Source organism: Typopeltis vanoorti, chromosome 17 (assembly GCF_054136105.1).
Source record: "Typopeltis vanoorti isolate ZY-2024b chromosome 17, IOZ_Tvanoo_1.0, whole genome shotgun sequence".
In the NCBI taxonomy this organism is placed as follows: Eukaryota; Metazoa; Arthropoda; class Arachnida; order Uropygi; family Thelyphonidae; genus Typopeltis; species Typopeltis vanoorti.
Window position 1 is genome coordinate 63,168,624 of NC_143565.1, and position 20,960 is coordinate 63,189,583.

Genomic DNA, 20,960 nt, shown 5'->3' on the forward strand with positions numbered 1-20,960 from the left:
CATGACTTTTGTTTAGCTAGTTTTACACACTGTTTAGCTTTCTTACATTTGTCTCTGTATTCTGTAAGAGTAAAAGCTGACTTATTTGCCAGGAACTTTTGATATGCTTTCTTCTTTTCCTTCACTGCCTCTTTAACTTCCTGTGTCCACCAGGGAGTTCTGATTTTTTTATCTTTGCACACAACCTCACCACATGCCTCTCTGGCAGAATCAATCAATGTTTCCTTCAGAGTTTGCCACTGAATCTCCAAGGTTTGATTCCTGTTCTCAAACTCTTTCATTTTCTTTTCAATAATCTTTCTGTATTTTAGTCTACAGTTTACATCTGAGAGCTGCTCAACTTTTATTCGCTTTAAAACTTTCTTACATGTTATTCTTTTCAATATGAAATTCAATTTTATCCTGCTCAAGACTAAATAATGATCACTTCCAATTTCAAATCCTCTGTACACTCTGGTGTCCTGCACCAGGGAGAAAACATCACTATCAACAATAACATAGTCAATGAGACTTTTCTTATTCCTAGCCTCTTCTCTCCATGTGAATTTGTGCACATTTTTATGTTGGAACATGGTGTTAGTAATAACCAGTCCATGTCCTGAGCAGAAATCCAACAGATATTTGCCATTATTATTAGCTTTGCTCTTTTCTCCAAATTTTCCCAAAATATTTTTGTATGTCTCACAATCATTTCCTACTCTACTATTTAGATCCCCAACAAGGACCAACTTTTCCTTTTTCATTGTGTCAGTTGCTTTTTCTAAAGCCTCAAAAAATTCCTCCACTTCTACCTTAGTAGAACCTTCTGTGGGACCATAGGCACAAATAAGTCTCATTGTCCAGTTCCCCATTCTCATATTTGCCCACATTACTCTACTTGAGACTGACTGCCATTCAAGAAGATTAGCCTCGTATTTTGTGTTGAATGCTATGGCTACTCCTTCTTTTCCTTGATTGTTATTGCCTGAATATAACATTTTGTATTTATTGCTCAGAAAGATCTCACCAGTTTTGGTCTTTTTTGTTTCAGTCACCCCTATTATGTCGATCTGGTACTTATCTAATTCCTCAGCTAGCTCCATTTCTTTGCCATTCAGGCTTCTTACGTTGATAGTACCGATCTTTAACTCTGGTGATGTTGAGTTGGGGTTTGTTTTCAGATTTGTTCCAGTAGCTGACTTTTCGCTGTTCGCCCTGGTTCCCTGGCGAAAACAACGGGGGCCTTGTTTAACCGGGCGACGCCCCAGCCGGCATGAAATTTTGTCATGTTGTACCATCATTTTTTATTTTGGTTTAACCAATAAGAATACAATTTGGTCGGCTAAATCCCAAATTGCCAGCCCATCCTCGTTCGTTCAGTATCAAAGTAGATACCCAACAGGGTGCACCACGAGAAGGTGAGGATTGGACATTAGGTCAGAAGCCCTGGTCGGTTCTCCACATTCCTTTAAAGGCTATGTGGAGGTCTCCTCTCAGTTATACAGCTTTGACCCTTAAGCACCCCTCCATAATGATTAGATCACTTAAATATGAGTGTTACAGTTTCCAGTCAGTAACTAGAGGATTTTTTTTCCCTTCTAGGTATCTTTTTCAACCATTTCTCCAAGTTAGTCATTTAGTATGGACAATCAGTGTTTGTTTATTTTTTCACCCAGAAAATTTCACAACTCAGAGTGGAGTTAACTATTTCCAATGACCTGAGGGTGGAGACTTGATACCTGCTGATTTCTAAAAGATACGGCTGAAAGGATTCCTTTGAAGAGCTCTTTTTTTTAGCCTTAACTACTATTTTCCCTTGATGAATAAAAAGGGGCAGAGGATTTGCTTATTTATGACCAATGGATTTTTTTATTTGTATGTTAAAGTATATACAGCAAGATATGTTATCCTGAAAATTTGGAGAAAAAAAAAGCAACTTTTTTGAGATCCATGCTTTCTAAATTATTTTGAAGATTTAGCAATTTCTGGAGTTATATTTTCAAATTTATTACTTAAATATAAAGAGCCAATAGGCTTCATTTCAGCGATGTAACATTATTTTGAATTAAGGGGATATTAAATTCCGCATTGTTTCAAAACCGAATAAGAAACTCAAAGATCAGAATCAAAGAGTTTCATGCCGAATATAGTAAACTATAAAAGAATCGGCAACTACTAGCGTAAGCTAAAGTACATAGTACGTAGTCCAAGCTAGGGCAACTCATAGCAAAGGTGGGTAAAGCTCTGATCACTATTCTTAGTATTTCCCATAATGTAAAACACATCTCCTAGGACAGGGGTGTTCAACCCGTCGATCGCGGAGCAATTTTTGGTCGATCTCTTGTGTATTCCTCCTTACTTATAAATTTAATTAAAACTGAACACAACATTTTATTTATCATTATTTTGTATTATTTTTAATTTGCTTTAAGTGTATTGCTATTGTTTATTTATTTTTCGTTAAAATTGTCAAATCAGTAATTTTCTTATAAGTCCGAGTAAATGAATTAATTTGGATCAGTGGAAGTCAAGCAGTGAGCCGAATGAATACGATTATAAGCAAAGTGTAAAACTCGATTGTAGCTTAAATACTTAATATTCCAAAGCACGTTAGATCGATTTTTTACTTAGGTTAAGTCCCATGTGAATATTGTAAAAAAATAAACTTTGTTTGTCTCATTGTAGTTTGTATTAGATGTTTTTGTAAATAACTCTTTTGAAGCTAACTGTATATACTGCTTTAATAAGAATATGTTAGTGTTAAAAACAAAGACAATGTTTTTGTCGCTGAAGCTGTACATGGCAGCATTAGAAAGATTGTTATTGAAACTTGTATGTATGAGAAAGGCTTACAGGCTCTAAGTGTAAACATCTCCGAAGTCAGTCAGAAAGAGTTCAAACAACTTTCCGATGGCTGGCAACTTACAATCAAAAGAAAGCGGAGGAGAACAAAAGGCGTGCCAAACTTGAAATTTAAGATGAAAGACTTACCAATTCTTCGGGGGTTGCCAAACTTCATGCGAGGTCTCAGAGGAGGCCTAATAAAAAGGGACTGAAGCAAGCAGAAGGGGTCCCAGTGCCAGAATTGCTGTTAGAGAGGAGGCTGCCCGGTCCAGAGTCGCCGTCGGAGAGACTGCCCAGATTCATGTTGCTTGAAAGAGGAGTTTCCCCGCTTCCAGAAAGGAGCTTCTTGGTTCGAGTCGTTGCTAGAGAGAGAGAGACTACTTCTAGGCCGCAGACAAGGTTTCAAATTGCCGAAAGGAAGAGTTCCAATTGCCGGAGAAAAGTTTCCAGGCCAGGTTAATGTCAGACATTCACCAGTGTGTTGCGTTTTCATTACAATTTGATGAATCAAATGACTTCACTGATATTGCTCAGTTAATGGCGTATTTATTTGCATGGTATTTAAAGATTATTCAAGTAAAGAAGAACGTTTGAAAATTATACCATTATTTGGAAGGACTTGGGGAGTAGACATTTTTTCAGCATTTGATGAATTTGTGAAACAACACAAACTTCTGCATTTTAAACTTGTGTCTATTACTACTGATGGTGCTCTTGCAATGATAGGTAATAAATCAGGCTTCATTTCATTATGTAAAAACGATGACAAATATCCAGATTTTTTAATGTACCACTGTATTATTCACCAACAAGTACTGTGTAGTAAAAGATTAAACACAAAAGATGTTTTGGATATTACATTTAAAATTGTAAATTCTATTCGAGGAAAAGCCCTACAACAGCAGTTATTTAAATTACAGGCAGATGATGATAGGGAACTTCAGTTGTACAATAATGTTTGCTGGCTCAGCAGAAGTCAATTTTTAGAAAGATTTCTTGTATTAATTAACGATATAAAACATTTTTCTTGTTGAAAAAGGAGATATTTATCCATTTCATTTAGTGATAAAAGATGGTTGTTACACTTATCATTTTTAGTAGATTTCTGTACGAAATTAAACAATTTAAATTTAGAGTTAGAAGGTAGAGATAAAAATTTAATTGACATGTTAAGTTCAATAAAAACTTTCCAACAATACTTACTTTTATTAAAGAAAAATATAAATGACCATGAATTTAGACATCTTCCATATTTATTAAAATTTTTTGAACAAAATCAAGAAATGCTTCGCTATGATTTAAAATAATTTATTCGTGAAATAGAATTAGTTGGGGAAGAAATAAATTCAAGATTTAAAGATTTTAATAAAACTGAAATTATTGTATCTTTTATCAATAATCCATTTCAAGATAACTTGAACATCACAGAAATTTCAAATAAAATTAGTGGGCTGTTTGATATAAACCAAGCTGAAGTAGAACTTGAGATAATAAACATTCAGAATAGTTTACATTAAATCAATAAATAATGAAGTCATTTGGAAGTATGCACATGAAAAATTCCCAATTTTAACTGATATTGCGCGAAAAATTCTGTCGTGTTTCAGATCGGCATACTTGTCAGAATCCGCTTTTTCAAATATGACCGTCATAAAAAATCAATTCAGAAACCAAATTACAAATGATCATTTGGATGATTGTCTGCGATTGGCCACTTCTTCATATCAACTTGACTATGAAAATATTGCGAGGTCCAAACAATGCCAAATTTCACATTAACTTTTTTTTTTTTTTTTTAATCAACCAGCATTTCCTGTAACTTGTGAGTTTGTAATGAATCTGTTGTTTTTTCTAACTTTGGTTTTCCAAAATAGAGAAATAAATATTTTATTCCAATATATTTTTTTTTTTTTTTTGTTATATTAAAATAATTAAAAGTGATAAAGTTTTTAGTTGTTTATTTGTGCGTAATCAGATATCAGGTTGGGGGAACGTGATCTATATAAGAGAGTAGATTGGCGAATAACTTTTTATAGAAAAGTAGCTTGCGTGGTAAAAAAGGTTGAACACCACTGGCGTATTGTATTCTTACCATGCATTCCTGAATTTTCTCTTTTTGACTAACTTTTCCAGTATTTTTACCACCACTTACTGGTCTATAATTTGCTACCACAGACTTAGCCCCTCCTTTTTGCAAAGGAATTATTTTGTCCTCCTTCCACTCTCTTGGGACTTGGGATATGCCACAGTGATCATCATCACTGTGGCATATCAAAATGTAAGATGGAGTGATTGCTCCAGATGTCCAGCCAAGTAGAAACCTTGCTTACAAGTGTGGCAGTTTTGTTATTGCACTTCAAAGGAACTATTTTATGCTATTCCAGCAACATGATTCCTCACTTATACAAATTTATTGAGTTAAATATTCAACTATTAACATTAAAAAATAAATAATGAATAAAAAACATAATTTGCAGATTAGTTCTTTTCTTTCAGTATAAGTCATAAATTTGTTGTCATTCAATTTTAAAACAAGTCATTATTATTATTTTATTTATTTATTTATTTTTTGTATTAGGTACCCTGTATTAATGCTATATATGGATGTCCTGCTTGGATGCAGAGAAAATGTCAGGGCACTCACTTACAGAGGTGTCCTGCTAGTGCAGTTCATTGTACAATGGAATGGAATCGTTGGCCACTTCATACTCATCATTATCAACACTTGCCCAAAAATTATCACCAACAAACTTTACATCATACTCAGCTTGATGTGGCCCTAGCTCTTCGAGACCAGCGTATGCTCAAACAATGGTGGTTTATGCCTTGTAAAACAAAGCTGAATATCAAGAGCAGTCTAACAAGAAAAATTCCAATGGTTTATCATTCTGTAAGTAGTCTTTGCTGAATCTTTTTACCATGAACATCTATTTAAATAATTAAATAGATGATCATGGTATTTTTACCATGTTACAATTATGTATGAGAAATATAGTCTCTGCTATCGAGCTACTTCTAAAGGTTATATTGCAGATTAGTTCTTTTCTTTCAGTATAAGTCATAAATTTGTTGTCATTCAATTTTAAAACAAGTCATTATTATTATAGACTTTTCACTAATGAAATTGAAACCTCAACATTAAACATAATTTAATTAACATAAAACTCTTTTCAACTATTAGGTTGATGTATGCAGAAATCCTGGTGTCGATAGTTTTTTTTTTTTTTGAATCTTTAATGAAATGAATTTAAAAAAAAAATTAAAATAAAAGTTTTTAATAAAAAGAAAGTAAAAATAAGTTTTAATGAAGAAAATGAAAGCCAAATGGCTGAAATTGTTTATGACCCCCCCCCCTCCCCACTACTACACACGTCCTCAAACTCAACATTGCAGTTCAGTCAAAACTGGATAGTGAACATATTTTACAAGTTTTGACTCCTATGTGTTATTCTTAATCTGGATAAGTATATAATTATTTAAACTAGCAGAACCTCACCTAAATCTTTCAGCAGGAGTTGAAGAATTTGTAAAGTGCTGAACGTCAACCAGTTTGTTTGATTACAGAACAAATTGAATAGACTGACTGAAGTTGGTCAACAGCATCAGATGCTTAGTTTCAAGTGGCAGATAGACATCTAAATATTTTGATCCCCTTCCAGCATAAAATTGTAACCAAATAAAGTGCACAAAATCATTATATTTAAGTTATATCAAGTTTCTTTCCAGTGAATTGGATGGCATATTCTACTTTCTCTTCTTTTTTATCTATATTTTATTTATGTATAAGAAAACACAATCTGCATGAAGAATATGTTTGTGATTGGATAACCAGAATAGCCCACTTCACTGTAATTTAGTTTCCTTGTGTACTGCATTTTGGAATGCCTACTTAACTTGTTATGATGCATATATATTGCCCTACATTATAGGGAACAGCTATATCTGCTTTTTTTTTTTTGCGGGACTCTAGATCTGGAGTGATACTGGAACTCACTTGATGGAAGAGGTTACATTTCTCAAATTCAAGTGGCAAGATAATGCATAAGCAATTTTTATTATACAGTTTGAGATAGTTGTATTTTGAATGGAATTGATCAGTTGTAATGTACTTCAAGTACTAACTTTTATTGGGTGCTTATACATAGGCTGTTCAATAAATAATAAGACTATATTTATACAGAAAACAGATTACCTTTAATCATCATCATTTACATGGTCTTTTTCGAAGTAACTACCGTGAGACGTGATGCATTTGTCCCAACGTTGCGTCCACTTCTTAAACACATGTGAAAGTCTGTTTTTTGAGGCTTCTTTCAAAACCGCCTCTGCAGCTTTTACACATGCTTTGTTGCTTTCGAAATGGCGGCCTCTTAGTGGTTTCTTGAGCTGAGGAAACAGCCACAAATCGCACGGTGCGAGATCAGGACTGTATGGAGGGTGTGGTAGGATATCTGTGTTGTTCTTCTGCAAAACGTCCACTACACAACCAGCAATATGTGGCCTTGCATTATCGTGGTGCAGTAAGAAGCCATTCTTCAGCAATGGACGCTTCCTTTTGACGTGCTTGATGATAATCGCTGCTGTGTTGATCATTGTCTCTGTAATGGACATTGAAGGTCTTCCCTCACGTTCAAGATCTTCCACATTTTGCCTTCCTTCCTTAAAAGTTTTTTGCCAGCGAAAAACACTTGCCCTCAACATTGCTTCATCATGGAAAGCTTTGCATATCATGTTAAAAGTGTCCGATGCCGATTTTTGCAAACGCACACAAAATTTAATCACATACGCTGTTCCAAGGACACTTCCATTTCGAAGACTGATCGCACCTCGTAGCCGTACCGAAACAAGCTTGCGTTTAGTCACATGACACTCTGGCACATCAGCTCGTATACGCCATCTATCAACTTCTTTTGTTAATACAGACAGCAACATTTCTTTATTCCACAGAAATTAATATTGTGATGAGTGGTTTCGCCACAGTAAAATTAGTCTTACTTATTGAACAGCCCACGTATATAGAGAAAAATGTATCATGTCACATATAATACACTATGTAGTCGAGCCAAAAAACTTTCTACAACTTTCTAGAATCCAATAATTTAATAATTTTAAATAGATGTTTGTGGTATTTTTACCACATTACAATTATGTATGAGAAAGATAGTCTCTGCTATCAAGTTACTCTCACTAATGAAACATCAATAAAGTCAAACTGATCTAAGGAGTGAGATTCATTCCATAATATTGGACAACATATATGTAATAAGAAATGTGATCTGAATGAGATACATAAGGCAATTATGTAATTATGTCAGATGTTCTGCCTTGAAAAAAAAAATTAAACAAATTGAAAACAAGAAAAAGAACCAAACCTTGGAGTCTCAGAGACGAACTCTGAAGAAGACATTGATTGATTTAGTTAAGGAGGCATGTAGGGAAGTTGTCTACAAGGATAGAAAAATAAGCACCATATTGAATACAAGAAGTTAAAGAAAGCAGTCATGGTAAAGAAGAAAGTGTACCAAAAGTTTTTAGCAAAGAAGTCAGCAGATGCCATAAAAGAATACGGAGAAAAATGTAAGAGAGCTAAGCTGTGTGTAAAAGTAGCTAAACAAAAGTCAAGGCAACACTTCAAAAAGAATGTGGAAAATAAATATCAGGAAGGTGGCAAGTGTTTTGGAAGGTTGTTAATGAAGCTTAGAAATGGAGGAAAGAGTACTGTAAAAGGAATCAAAGATGGCATGAAAACTGAAGATAAGGATATCCTAGATGTCTAGCGTAATTACTTTGAAAGACTGTAAAATGAACCAAGCAGTGACAGAACTGTACTAGGAAATTTTCAAAACAAATGCAAAGGGAGTACATATCAATACTTGAGATAGAAAAAGCTGTCAATAACTTGAAATATGGAAAGGCAGCTGGAGTGATATTTGACCAGAAATGCTTAAGTATGGAGGTATAAAAGTTTTGCAGTGGCTATCCTGCATAACTCAAAGGGCCTGGACAGAAGATCGAATTCCCAATGATTGGAGTAGAGCTCTTGTAGTACCCATCCAAAAATAGGGAATAAAGCTGAATGTGAGAATTAGTAGAATTTCTCTACTAAGTGTTCCAGGTAAGATTTATGCAAGCATACCTGAAAAGAGGTTGAGAAAGACTATGGAAGAGAAACTTGACAACCTCTATTTGGGTTCAGGCCAAATAAAGGTTGTCAAGAACAGATTTTTACTTTAAGACAAATAGTCGAGAAATCGTGGGAATATGAAAAGGATCTGTACTTAGTTTTGTAGATCTGGAAAAGGCATATGACAAGGTGCCCAGAGAAAAGCTTTGCAAAACACTACAATTATATAGGGTGAGTGGAACATTATACAGAGCAATACCTAGTCTATATTTAAGTTATCAGTCAACAGTTAGATGGTTTGATGTAAAAATCAGGTGTTAGACAAGGATAAACATTATCTCAACTCTTATTTATAATGGATCACATTATGAAAGAAAGTGGCATCAAGCCTGATATTAGAATTGGAGATATCAAGCTTAGCTCTTTGCTTTATGCACATGATGTGGTATGCCTAAACACATCTAGTGCAAGTCTCCAGGATTCACTGACTCAGTTGAATAAGAATAACAGCCGTAACAAATTTGGCAACTGGCATATGGAAATATGACTTCTCCATTACTTCCACCTTAGTATCACCACCTCTGGGTCTGGCTCTCACTGATGAGACCTCAATAAAGGTCAAAACTGGTCTGAGCAGTGACCCTTCCCTTAATGCATAGCATTATACATGGACACAAGAAGATGTGCTTTGCATTATGGGATACTAAGGCAGGTGATCAGAACTTATCCCACCTCTACCACCAGTTGCCCCAGTCCTGAAAATACTTCAGGTGGAAACTTTGTTTGCTTACACTTGGATAAAGGATTAAACCAAATATATAATTGGTCTATGGTATGTAGTAAGCAAGTTTTGTCACCACATAGAATACCATACTATCACTGTACTGATTGAAAACTTGATGTGGCCAAAAACTGTCTGGACTCCCCAGTAAAGAATTAAATTTATTTCCTTTTTTTTTTAGCATGCAATATGAGTTATGTTTTCATAGTTGTATTACATGTCATGAAAATGTTTAACATTTTCCTTTTTGAGTATATATTTATAAAGTGGTTATACAGATTGGCTGCTAGATAGTATACTGGGCTGAGCAAAATGGTAACACCTTTTAGATTGCTGAGTCAAGTAGCAGATAATCTTGCCATGTGTGCCTAGATGGAATTCTGAGTAGTTGTGTCTGCGAGCACTGCTAAGGCAGTGAATTTCATTCAATTCCACTGCTATTTGCAGTGGAGTTGAATGAAATTCTTTATGTATATAGATTAATAAAGAATACATTCCACACCTCTTGGTCAGTGTGCCCCTTTGGAAACACTGGGTATATTTCCAGTGGGCTACAATGGCTGGTGAAGCAGGTTAGGGCCAACACCCAATATGTGGATTATTGCTGATTACTAAAGGAATAAGAGATACAGAAAAATCATCTACAGCAACCTCCATTTCTTTTTTCTCAATAAGAAGTTATGAAACCTGTTGGTGAAAAGCCTTCAAGGAGGCCCATAAGCTGAAGCAGGAAGAGGTAGACACTCAAAACATCAACTCTGGAGAAACCCATTCATCATATTTACTTACAATGTTAACCCTCTTGAAATCTGGAAAATTCCATGAACTTTGCACTGGAGCAGAGTTGGCAAACTTCAACGCAGTCTGCATTCAAGCACAAACAGATTTTGAATGGAATGAAGTCACATCAAGTTGCAATGAATGGACTTTCATCTGTATATATCAGCAAACAAATCTGGTAATGGGGGAATCGGAATCCTAGTCAACAAAATGATCTATAGTCACATCTCATCTATTTGCAATGTCTCCAAGAGAATAATATCAATAACTTTAAACTCTAACCCAAAAGCAACACTAACTTGTACATATCCACCCACTGAGACTTCAGATGAAAACTCCAAGAATGCATTATACAGTCAACTCTCATACTTTTTCTAGTGTATAGAAATTAGGTGGAGAGAAAATAGGTGAAGATTGTAATTCACAAGTAGATCAGATGTTTCAGGGATCACAATATTCTAATTGAACTATGCAACACCCATAAAAGTGTTGCACACCCATCTACAAAGCAAATTTCAGGGAGACTCTTTGGCAACATATATTTTTATTATTGCTCTTGATTATGTATTCAGATCCACAGGAAATGGGTATGGAATAATCTAAAAGATTCAGCAGGATAAACTCACAAATGTGGAAGAAAATGGAACTGGAAACATCCAAATGGTACAAGATGAACAAGATAACAAATTGATCATATTTTAATCAATGGAAAGTGGATGAGAAGGAAATTCATATCTAGGCTATCTGTGAAAAATTATAACTAAATCAAAATTACCCATAAAACCAAAGAAATGTACCAGGTAGCTAATTCCTTATGTACCAAGGAAAGGAAGCTCAAAAGACTAAAAATAAAAGCTAAAAAAAGGCAAGGTACCTGAAGACAAAAATGAAGAACCCTTAGTTCTTCCACACTCTAAAGTGTAGAAGAACCACTTTGAAAAAATATTGAATAACATGTCAGTGAACTTCAGGTGTTTTTCCAGAAATAATAATCCAAAAAGAACTTTCCATTATGTGTAACAATTTTACAATGCAAGAAATTTGAAACTGCATTAAAAACCCAAATGAACAAGAAAGCATCTGGATTTGGATGGTATAACAGCAGAGGCTATTAAACAAGAGCTTTGGAAACAGCTGTTAAATATCTGTAATATGGCTACATCTAACATCTCATCACAATAGAGAGAATGCCTAATAATACCAATACCCCCCTCCAAAAAAAAAAACTAATCAAAACATCCCAGAAAATTACGAAGTAATCATGCTACTTCCTCCCACACAGACAGGATGTTCCTAAACTGAATTGAACCATGTGTAACACCTCTTCTACTCAAAAATCAGGCAGACTTCTTGAAAAACAGAAGACTGTTAACACATCCACTGCCTTAGAAGGTTACTAGAAAGATCAAGAGATAAAAACCTTCTGTTAATCTTAAACTTTATACATTTGTCAAAAGGCTTCAAATCACTCAATAGACAAACTGTACAGAATTTTCAGTTATTATGGCATACCGTTAACAATAATCAAAGCAATAGTAGAACCATATCATCATTATTACTAAGAGTAATGGTTAATGGAGAGATGACAGACAGCTTTCCTATATCCACTGGAGTTCTTCAGGGAGACTCTTTGGCACCATATCTTTTTATGATTACTCTTGATTATGTATTCAGACTCATAGGAAATGGGTATGGAATAACTCTGAAAGATTCAGCAGGACAAACACATAAGCAGTTTGTTTTCCAGATGAAGTACTGATTGATTCTGACATTCAGACTGCTTAAAGCCACTTAGACAATTTATGTAAAAATGCAGCACTGATTGGGCTGGCTGAAACAGATGATATCTGACCAGAAATGCTGAAATATGGAGGTGTAAAACTTTTACAGTGGCTGCACTGAATAATTCAGAAGGACTAGTAGAGTCAAATTCCATATGACTGGAGTAGAGCTCTCATAGTACCCATATATAAAAGAGGAAATAAAACTGAATGTGAGAATTACAGATGTATTTTCCTACTGAGTTGATACAAAATTAATAATGGAAAACTCACATACAAAGATTATTTAATAGTATAATTTTCGCCTCTGTGTCACAGGCATCTTCAGTACATTTTAAGCTCAAATTAAACAATAACTGACAATTCTAAAAAGTGCCACCTAAGTAGCTGGTGTAAGATAACTAAAAAGGTCAATAAATTTCCTAATAAAAAAAAATTAAAAAAAAATATATACAATAAAAAAGTTAGGAAAGATTAGCTGATTTATAAAGTACTATCTCCCATAAAAGGGATAGACGTAAGCTGTCGGATCTGTTTAAGTTAGGAGAATGAAGTAGTTTCACATGTTTCTTTATAAAGGTGTTCCATGAGGAACCGACTTTTGTCTTTCTTCAATGAACTCTATTTCTAGTGAAGATGGCATGTTCTTCTAATGTTGAATACTTCTAATGTTGAATTCTAATGTTGAATACTTTAAACCTGAAAAGTCCAGACTTTTCAGGTTTAAAGTATTCAATATAAGATTGGTGTTCTTCTAGCCAAATAGAGGCAGATCTTCCTGTTAGTCCGAAATAAGATAATCCACAGGAGCATGGAATCTGGTAGACAAGTGGATAATTAAGGTGTGGAAGCTTGTCCTTAGTAGAAGTGAGAAAGGTGGAGATTTTTCTAAACGGTCGAAAGGCAACAAAAATATTCAGTGGTTTTAAAACTTTTGCTATACGTTCACTAATGCCTTGTACATAAGGGATAGGAATGCATGTTATTTCTTCTGTATTTGAAGAGGAAGACATATTAAAACTACTCAAAGCTCTTTTAATGAAGCACTTCTTATAACCATTAGATAGAAAGGAAGAAGTTATATATTGCAGTTCTTTTTGTAAAAGATCGTCTGAAGAACAAAAGGAGTGCGCCCGATGAACCAGTGTTTTAATAGTTCCTGCCTTTTGACTAGGATGGTGATGGGATTCAGCATGGATATAATGGCCTGTATGAGTCTTCTTTCTATAGACTGAGAAATGTAGGTTATCATCTGGTTGACGAAGAATTAGAAGATCTGAAAAGGATAACTGCTTATTTGATTCTACTTCTAGGGTAAACTGGATCCTACTGAGTGTTCCTGGTATGATTTATATACGAGGGTGGTCTGAAAAGTTCTCGGCTAACAATGAAAAAAAGGAATTTATAATTTCAAAATTATTTTTAAACATAATCTTCCTTAAGACTAATACATTTATTCCAGCAATGCTTCAGCACCATTATCCTGTCCCAGTTCTCAGTAAGATCTGCAAAATACCCCTCTACAGCTGCAATCACCTCTTGATTTAAAGAAAAACGCTGACCAGTGAGGAAGATTTTTAGTTTTGGGAAAAGATAGAAGTCAGAAGGAGCCAAATCTGGGGAATAGGGTGGATGTTCCAACAATTCATAGTGCAGATCCCTTAATTTTCTCATTGCCAAAACACTTTTGTAGGCAGGTGCATTGTCCTGATGAAAGATGATTTTTTTCCCTTCTGCAAACCGGTTCTTTTCTCATGAATTTTTTCATCTAGTCTGGTTAAAAGATTGGAATACTATTCCCTGGTTATTGTTTTACCCTTTTCAAGATAATTAATAAACAAAATGCCTTAATCATCCCAAAACACCAATTCCATGACCTTTCCTGCTGATGGAACAGACTTTGTCTTCTTTCGCGCTGAGGAACCGGCTTCTGTCCACTGTTTTGACTGCTATTTGGATTCTGGTGTGTAATGGTGAATCTAAGTCTCATCCATAGTAATAAATCGAACAGTGCTTGGAGCATTTTAACAAGAATAAAACTGATTTTGTTAAAATGCTCCAAACACTGTTCAGAGATTTTCATGCGAGTGTGTTTTTGATCTGCTGTGAGCAAGAATGGCACCCATCTTGTGCAAAGCTTTTTCATTTGCAATTCTTCATCAAAATATATCCTACACGTTCTTTTGAAATGCCTATAGTCTTAGCAATTTCATGCACTTTGACTCGCCAGTCATCCAATACCATACCGTGCACTTGATCAATGATTTCTGGTGGTGTTACACTTTTTGGATGTCCTTCACATGGATCATCTTCAAGGTTGGTATGGCCAAATTTAAAACTCGGCAGCCCATTTCTTAATTGTCGAAAATTATGAAAAAAAAGAAAAAACTTGCCAATAGTGTTGCCATCAATGGTTGAGGCTGAGAACTTTTCAGACCATCCTCGTATACTTGAGAAATGGCAAAGATAACTTGTATAAAGGATTATTAGTGAAAAACATACTAGATGGCCTGAATAGTCCAAACAGAGATTGTCAGGATCAATTTTCACTTTTAGCCAAATAGTTGAGAAATCTTGGGAATATGCTCGTAACAACGATCTTTATTTATTTTGTAGATCTCGAAAAGGCATATGATGAGGTGCCAAGAGGAAAGCTATTCAAAACACTACAGTTAGGTGGTATAAATGGGACATTATATCGAGCAATACATATTCTCTATTTAAGTTATAATTTAGCAGTTAGAATTGAAGGATGTACAGGAAGATGGTTTGATGTTAAATCAGGTGTGGAACAAGGGTGCTCATTATCTCCACCATTATTATGGATCACATTAGGAAGGAAAATGGTATTAAACCTTGTATCAAAATTGGTGATTTTAATCTCAGCTCTTTACTTCATGCAGATGATGTTATACTTCTAAATAAATCCAGTACAAGTCTGCAAGCTTCTCTGACTATGAATAACTGTTGTAATAAATTTAGTATTAAAATCAGCAATATAAAGACCAAGAATGAAAAAAATAGGCAGAAGCATTGAAAATATCAACTGCATCCAGATTGGAGAACCTATAGAACAAGTAAAATATTTCAGCTATTTAGGCACAATTTTTAATGAAGATGGCAAATTAAATACGGAAATAGACAACAGAATTAGAAAGTTGGTATAGCAGGAAGTCAAATGAATAAATGTATATGTAGTAAAAGAAAAATTAGTCAAAACACTAAATTAGTGTATACAAGACAATATTCCAATCAATTTTAACTTATGGATCTAAGAGCTGAGTTAGAAAAAAAACACTTCATCAAAGACTGGACATCCATGAATATGAGAGTTCTGAGAAAGATTAGAGGAGTGAACAGATAACATCAATGGCAGTATTATATTAAAAATGAGGATATTAAGAAAAAACTTGCCATTGTTAGCATTCAGGAATTTGTTAGCAGGGCTAATCTCAGGTGGTATAGTCGCTTAAACAGAATGGAAAAGGAAAGATTAGCAAAACAAGTGAGGTTGGCAGTAAAAAGACCCAGAAGAAGACCAAGATGTAGGTGGACTGTTACTGTAAGAAGTGTCTTAGAAGACAGAAATATTAGATCTGATAATGCTGGAGTCTTGAAAGATAACAGATTAATTTGGAGAAAAATTGTCAACTGGAAGTTAGTAATGGTGTAACTTTTTCATGTAGTGCTATGAAATTCAAACAATAATATCCTGTACACCTTTTGAGGGTATATATATATATATATCAGGAATTTGATGATTATCAGCATGACTCTTTGTACACAGCTTCAGACTGCTGTTTTCTAGATGTGATTCAAACAATTTATCATGCTATATTAAACTGATTACAAAGCTTTCTATATTCATCACAGTATAGTTCTATATATGTCAATTTTTGACTAAAAAACCTTCCCCACCTCCACAGTCAGTACCTCAAATCATTCTCTATCAACTGCTAACAAAATTGATATATAGCCACATCATCTGATTCTATCCAAATCCAATACAGTAAAACCTTAAGTTGTTCTCATCACATGAAGCTTAAGCTAGTTAACCAAAATTCACTCACATTCAAAATCTTGTGATCTCCCTTCTCTTTAGTCCATATTCTCATCATTAAAACCTCTTTTTACTGGTCCATCCATTTCATGGTTGCTGCCTTCTACATTCCCAGGCCTCACAGAATCCTCTGAGATAAACCGTTTTTTATCTCTATTTCACATCAAACAGTCTAAAAGCCATTTGTCATCTCCACTCCAAGTGGCCATATAGTTTCTCTTCTATTATTAATAGTGTTCCTTTTCCTCTTTTGTTCTGTCTATCCTCTTGAAAGATTCTACATCCATCATTTCTATTCCTCTTATTTCATTCTTAGTTAGCCAAATTGCACATTTGCCACCACCTCTTGGATAAAATGACTCAATCTATGCCAAACTCATCATTATTACTGCTAATGTAAACTGGCAATTTGAAGAACCATAAATTGCGATTGCAAAGTTACTCCCTCTGTGCTACCATACTAATCAACAACCCTACCCCTCTCTCTTCAATCATTACACTTCCATGCTTTCCTAGATATGATCAGTTATCTCGCTATGCTTCAAGCCATCCCACCTAAACTATTCTCTCTCTCTGTATGTTTCACCCCTCCACTTGGAGTTGATAACACACTCTATACTCCACTTTCACTCCTCTGTCATAATTACTTTCTCATCCGTATATATCCACCTTCCTTCTCTTTTCATAACTTGCCTCTCATGCTCCTTACTTCATATTTCTCCTGCGTTTTCTCCCCCCCCCCATCCAAACAATTCCTCCACATGCAACCAATTCCAAACCTATTAAAATGCAGCCTATTTATTTTAAACTACTACAGCTTCCTTTCAAGCTCCCTTTGGACATTCAAAAATTCGAAGAAGAAAAAACTGAAAAAAAAAATAATAAAAGGCAAAAGGGTGTGCCTCTCGCAGTTCAACCATCAGCCATTCATTGCAACCAGATAACATACTATTTTCCAATTACACTATTATCAGATTTCAACAGCATTTCAAAACCATCTCAACATTATTTTTAATGTTCCTAAAATATTTGTGACTATAAATCAAAATTTGTGACCACATACACTGGCATTGACTTGGCCAAGTGGTTAACATATCTGCATTCCAAAACTGGCTGCAGGTTCAAATCTAACCATGGGCAGAGATATTTGTGATTTCTTTAGATGGAAGATGAATTTCATTGGTTGGTGTGAGATTAGTGCCCTGCTTATTGGAGGCTTGAAAAAAATTCCATTTTTGGTTTCTATAGTAGAGTTTCTGAACTATGTAAAAATAAATAATAAAAAATGATAAAAAATATATATATATCCTTAGCCCACCCATGGTACTAATGTACTATCAGTTTACAACCTCTCATGGGTGGGGACACAAAAATCGCAACTTGGACATCCATTCATTCCTTGCACGTTTACTTATCTCGAAAACATCTACACTTTTTTTATCCATCATACCAGTGATCATATAATTTCTATATGAAGCCTCCTTTTGTGTACTAAATCTCTTCTTTATTCATCCACTAACTGCTTTTTCAATGAAGCAGTTTCATCCACTGCACACACTATTTCTGTCTTGGTTTATTCATCACTTTCAGCTGCATGGTTTTCTCTCTCTCTCACTCACACATACAAACAAACACATTTCTCTCCCCTACCCCTTCAACTGTTCCAGCAGTAGACATGTTCTTGCAATATAGGAATAATGCACAAAAAAGTGTAGATGTTTTCAAGATGACTCGAAAACATCTACACTTTTTTTATCCATCATACCAGTGATCATATAATTTCTATATAAAGCCTCCTTTTGTGGACTAAATCTCTTCTTTATTCATCCACTAACTGCTTTTTCAATGAAGCAGTTTCATCCACTGCACACACTATTTCTGTCTTGGTTTATTCATCACTCTCAGCTGCATGGCTTTCTCTCTCTCTCACTCACACATACAAACAAACACATTTCTCTCCCCTACCCCTTCAACTGTTCCAGCAGTAGACATGTTCTTGCTTGGTCAGAAAGCAAAATATACTTGACAAGAAATTACATTCTTATTTTCATCCTTTATTCAAGAGTGAGCAGGCAAAAGAAGTTTGCATGTGAAGTATCTTCACAATTAAACTACTTGTATATAGAAACTTTTTTTGCTTTACATCAACTTGCAATATAGGAATAATGCACAGCACATCATCTTTCAGACATGTAGCCCTTCTCATAATGCATGGGAATAAACAAACATCTGCAAGACATCTTTTCATTATATGATGTAGCATTTGTTGACACTTGGGTAAAAGAAAAAAAGAAGAGAATTTCTTTTCAAGTATAATTCAACATTATCTCCATAAAGCAAAGAGATAAGTTTGACATCTCCAGTTCTAATATCAGGTCTAATGCCACTTTCTTTCATATTGTGATCCATATAGATGATGAATAAAATTGGAGATAATGTATGCATCCCTGTCTTACCTCTGCTGCTCAGAAAAAAGCTTTTCTCTGAGCACCTTGTTGTATGCCTTTTCCAGATCTGCAAGACATAAGTAAAGATCCTTGTTGTATTCCCACGATTTCTCAACTATTTGTCTTAAAGTGAAAATCTGATCTTGACAACCTCTATTTGGCTTGAACCAAGATTGTTCTTCTCCAAGTTTCTCTTCCACAATCTCTCTCAACCTCTTTTCAAGGTACGTTTGCATTAATCTTACTTGGAACACTTAGTAGAGAAATTCCTCTGTAATTCTCACATTCAGTTTTAGATGGGTACTGAGAGCTCTACTCCAATCATCAGGAATTCGATCTTCTGAGTAGGCCCTCTGAATTATGCAGTGTAACCATAGCAAAACTTTTATACTTCCATACTTGAGCAATTTCTGGTTGAATATTATTATTATTATTATTATTGTTAGTCTATTCCAAGGAGTCCTTAGACTCATTGAGGGAGGCCCTAAACATCATGTCAAGAATTATCCAACATTTGCGCCGTATCTATCTCATACTTTGCTTTGAACTCATTCACAGTCATGGCACCCACAACAGATTCTAGCAACCTATTCCACTCATTCAATACTCTCCAAGAAAAAAAACCTTGTCTTATTATACTTAAAACCTAGTTCTTAAGAATACCCTTGCTAACTACAATTTTACTCAGTTTCCATGAATGGCCCCTATTTCTCTCACCACCAGACCTGTTCTGAAAAATTTCTTCTGAATTAATCTTGCATAAACCCCTCAGTAATTTGTGTCTCAATCATATCACCCCTTTTCTACCTATCAACTAGTTTCTGTAACCCACAAATCTTCAACCTGTTCTCATAAAGTTCATTCTATAGACCTGCTATCATCTTGGTCATTCTCCTCTGGATCCTCTCCACCTCTTTTTATTGCCAAGATGCAGTAGTCAAGATGGAGGCTTATCAAGGCTTGATAAGACTCCATCTTGACTACTGCATGGGAATAAACAATAACCTGCTTGTCAAAGTATTCTTTAGTAACCAAGTAATCTGATGAGCTGCTTTAGCCCAGGGGTTCCCAATCTTTTTGTTTCCTAGAGCACATTCTAAAATACTGGTAGGGCGACAGGCACCATCTATTTTTTCAAGCACATTTTTTGAATTCTTTTGTTAAATGAATACATACAAAGTTTACATTATAATCAAATATTTTATTACTTAAAAGTTTACATTATATAAAAATGTAAATATATATATGTAAGTTAGTGTGATCTTTGGCATTTCATTTCATTGGCCAGTGCTTCATAATTAGGAGAATATGATGATATTCCAGTTCTTAAACAATCATCAAGAAGCTCATCAGTGAGTCGTGATCTATATTTTGATTTTATGATATTCATGGTTGAAAACAATGATTCGCAAAGGTATGTGGAACCGAAAAACGATTTTATCTTGTACGCTGTTCTTTTTAAGAATGGAAACTTTTTTTATCCACTAGATTCCAGAAGTTTTCATCTGTTATATGGAATTTTAGTGTAATGTCATTCTGAAGATCCAAAATTTCTTGCTCCAGTTCTTCAGCATTTACTTGAACAAGCTTTGCAATGCATGCAGCTATTTCCATTATATTTACTTGGCAAGTAAAAGGATTGATAAAAAAGGAGATCATTGGCTCGATGATAGTAAATTCCTAAAATCTCTTTTCAAACTGTTCTTTAAACACTTGAAGATGATTAACAAATGGTGACAAGTTAAATTCACTATCGCCTACCATTTTTTCATATTTGGGAAATGAACGAGAGTTCCCATCTGCAGATGTGATATCCACAAATCCAGTTTTGCTTTAAATGAGTTTACAGAGTTTATCATTTTAGTGACATGTCTATCTTTTCCTTGCAACTCCAAATTTAAAGAATTCACTTTTTCCATGATGTCTGTAAGAAAACATAAATCCAACAGCCAGCAAAAGCCATTTAGTTCATCAAACGTTTCATTTTTGACGTGAAGATATTTTTTTTATTTCTTCAATTAAGCTTAGAAATCTTGTAAGGACTTTACCTTTACTGAGCCAACGTACTTCAGTATGCAGGATAAGATCACGTTCTTTATCTTCAATGTTTTGCAATAGAGCTGTGAAAAGTCGGTGCTGCAAAGGGATTGCTCGAATGGAGTTG

General features: G+C 34.7%; 1 protein-coding gene across 1 annotated transcript in view; it reads left to right on the forward strand.

Annotated features, from left to right (window-relative positions):
* Positions 1–20,960, forward strand: part of LOC150097443 (F-box only protein 30-like) — a 210,001-nt gene that overhangs the window by 40,597 nt on the left and 148,444 nt on the right. Inside the window, exon 3 of the mRNA XM_090407140.1 lies at positions 5,402–5,713. Within this exon, the coding sequence (XP_090263266.1) occupies positions 5,402–5,713 (312 nt within the window). The remainder of the gene's footprint in view (positions 1–5,401; positions 5,714–20,960) is intronic.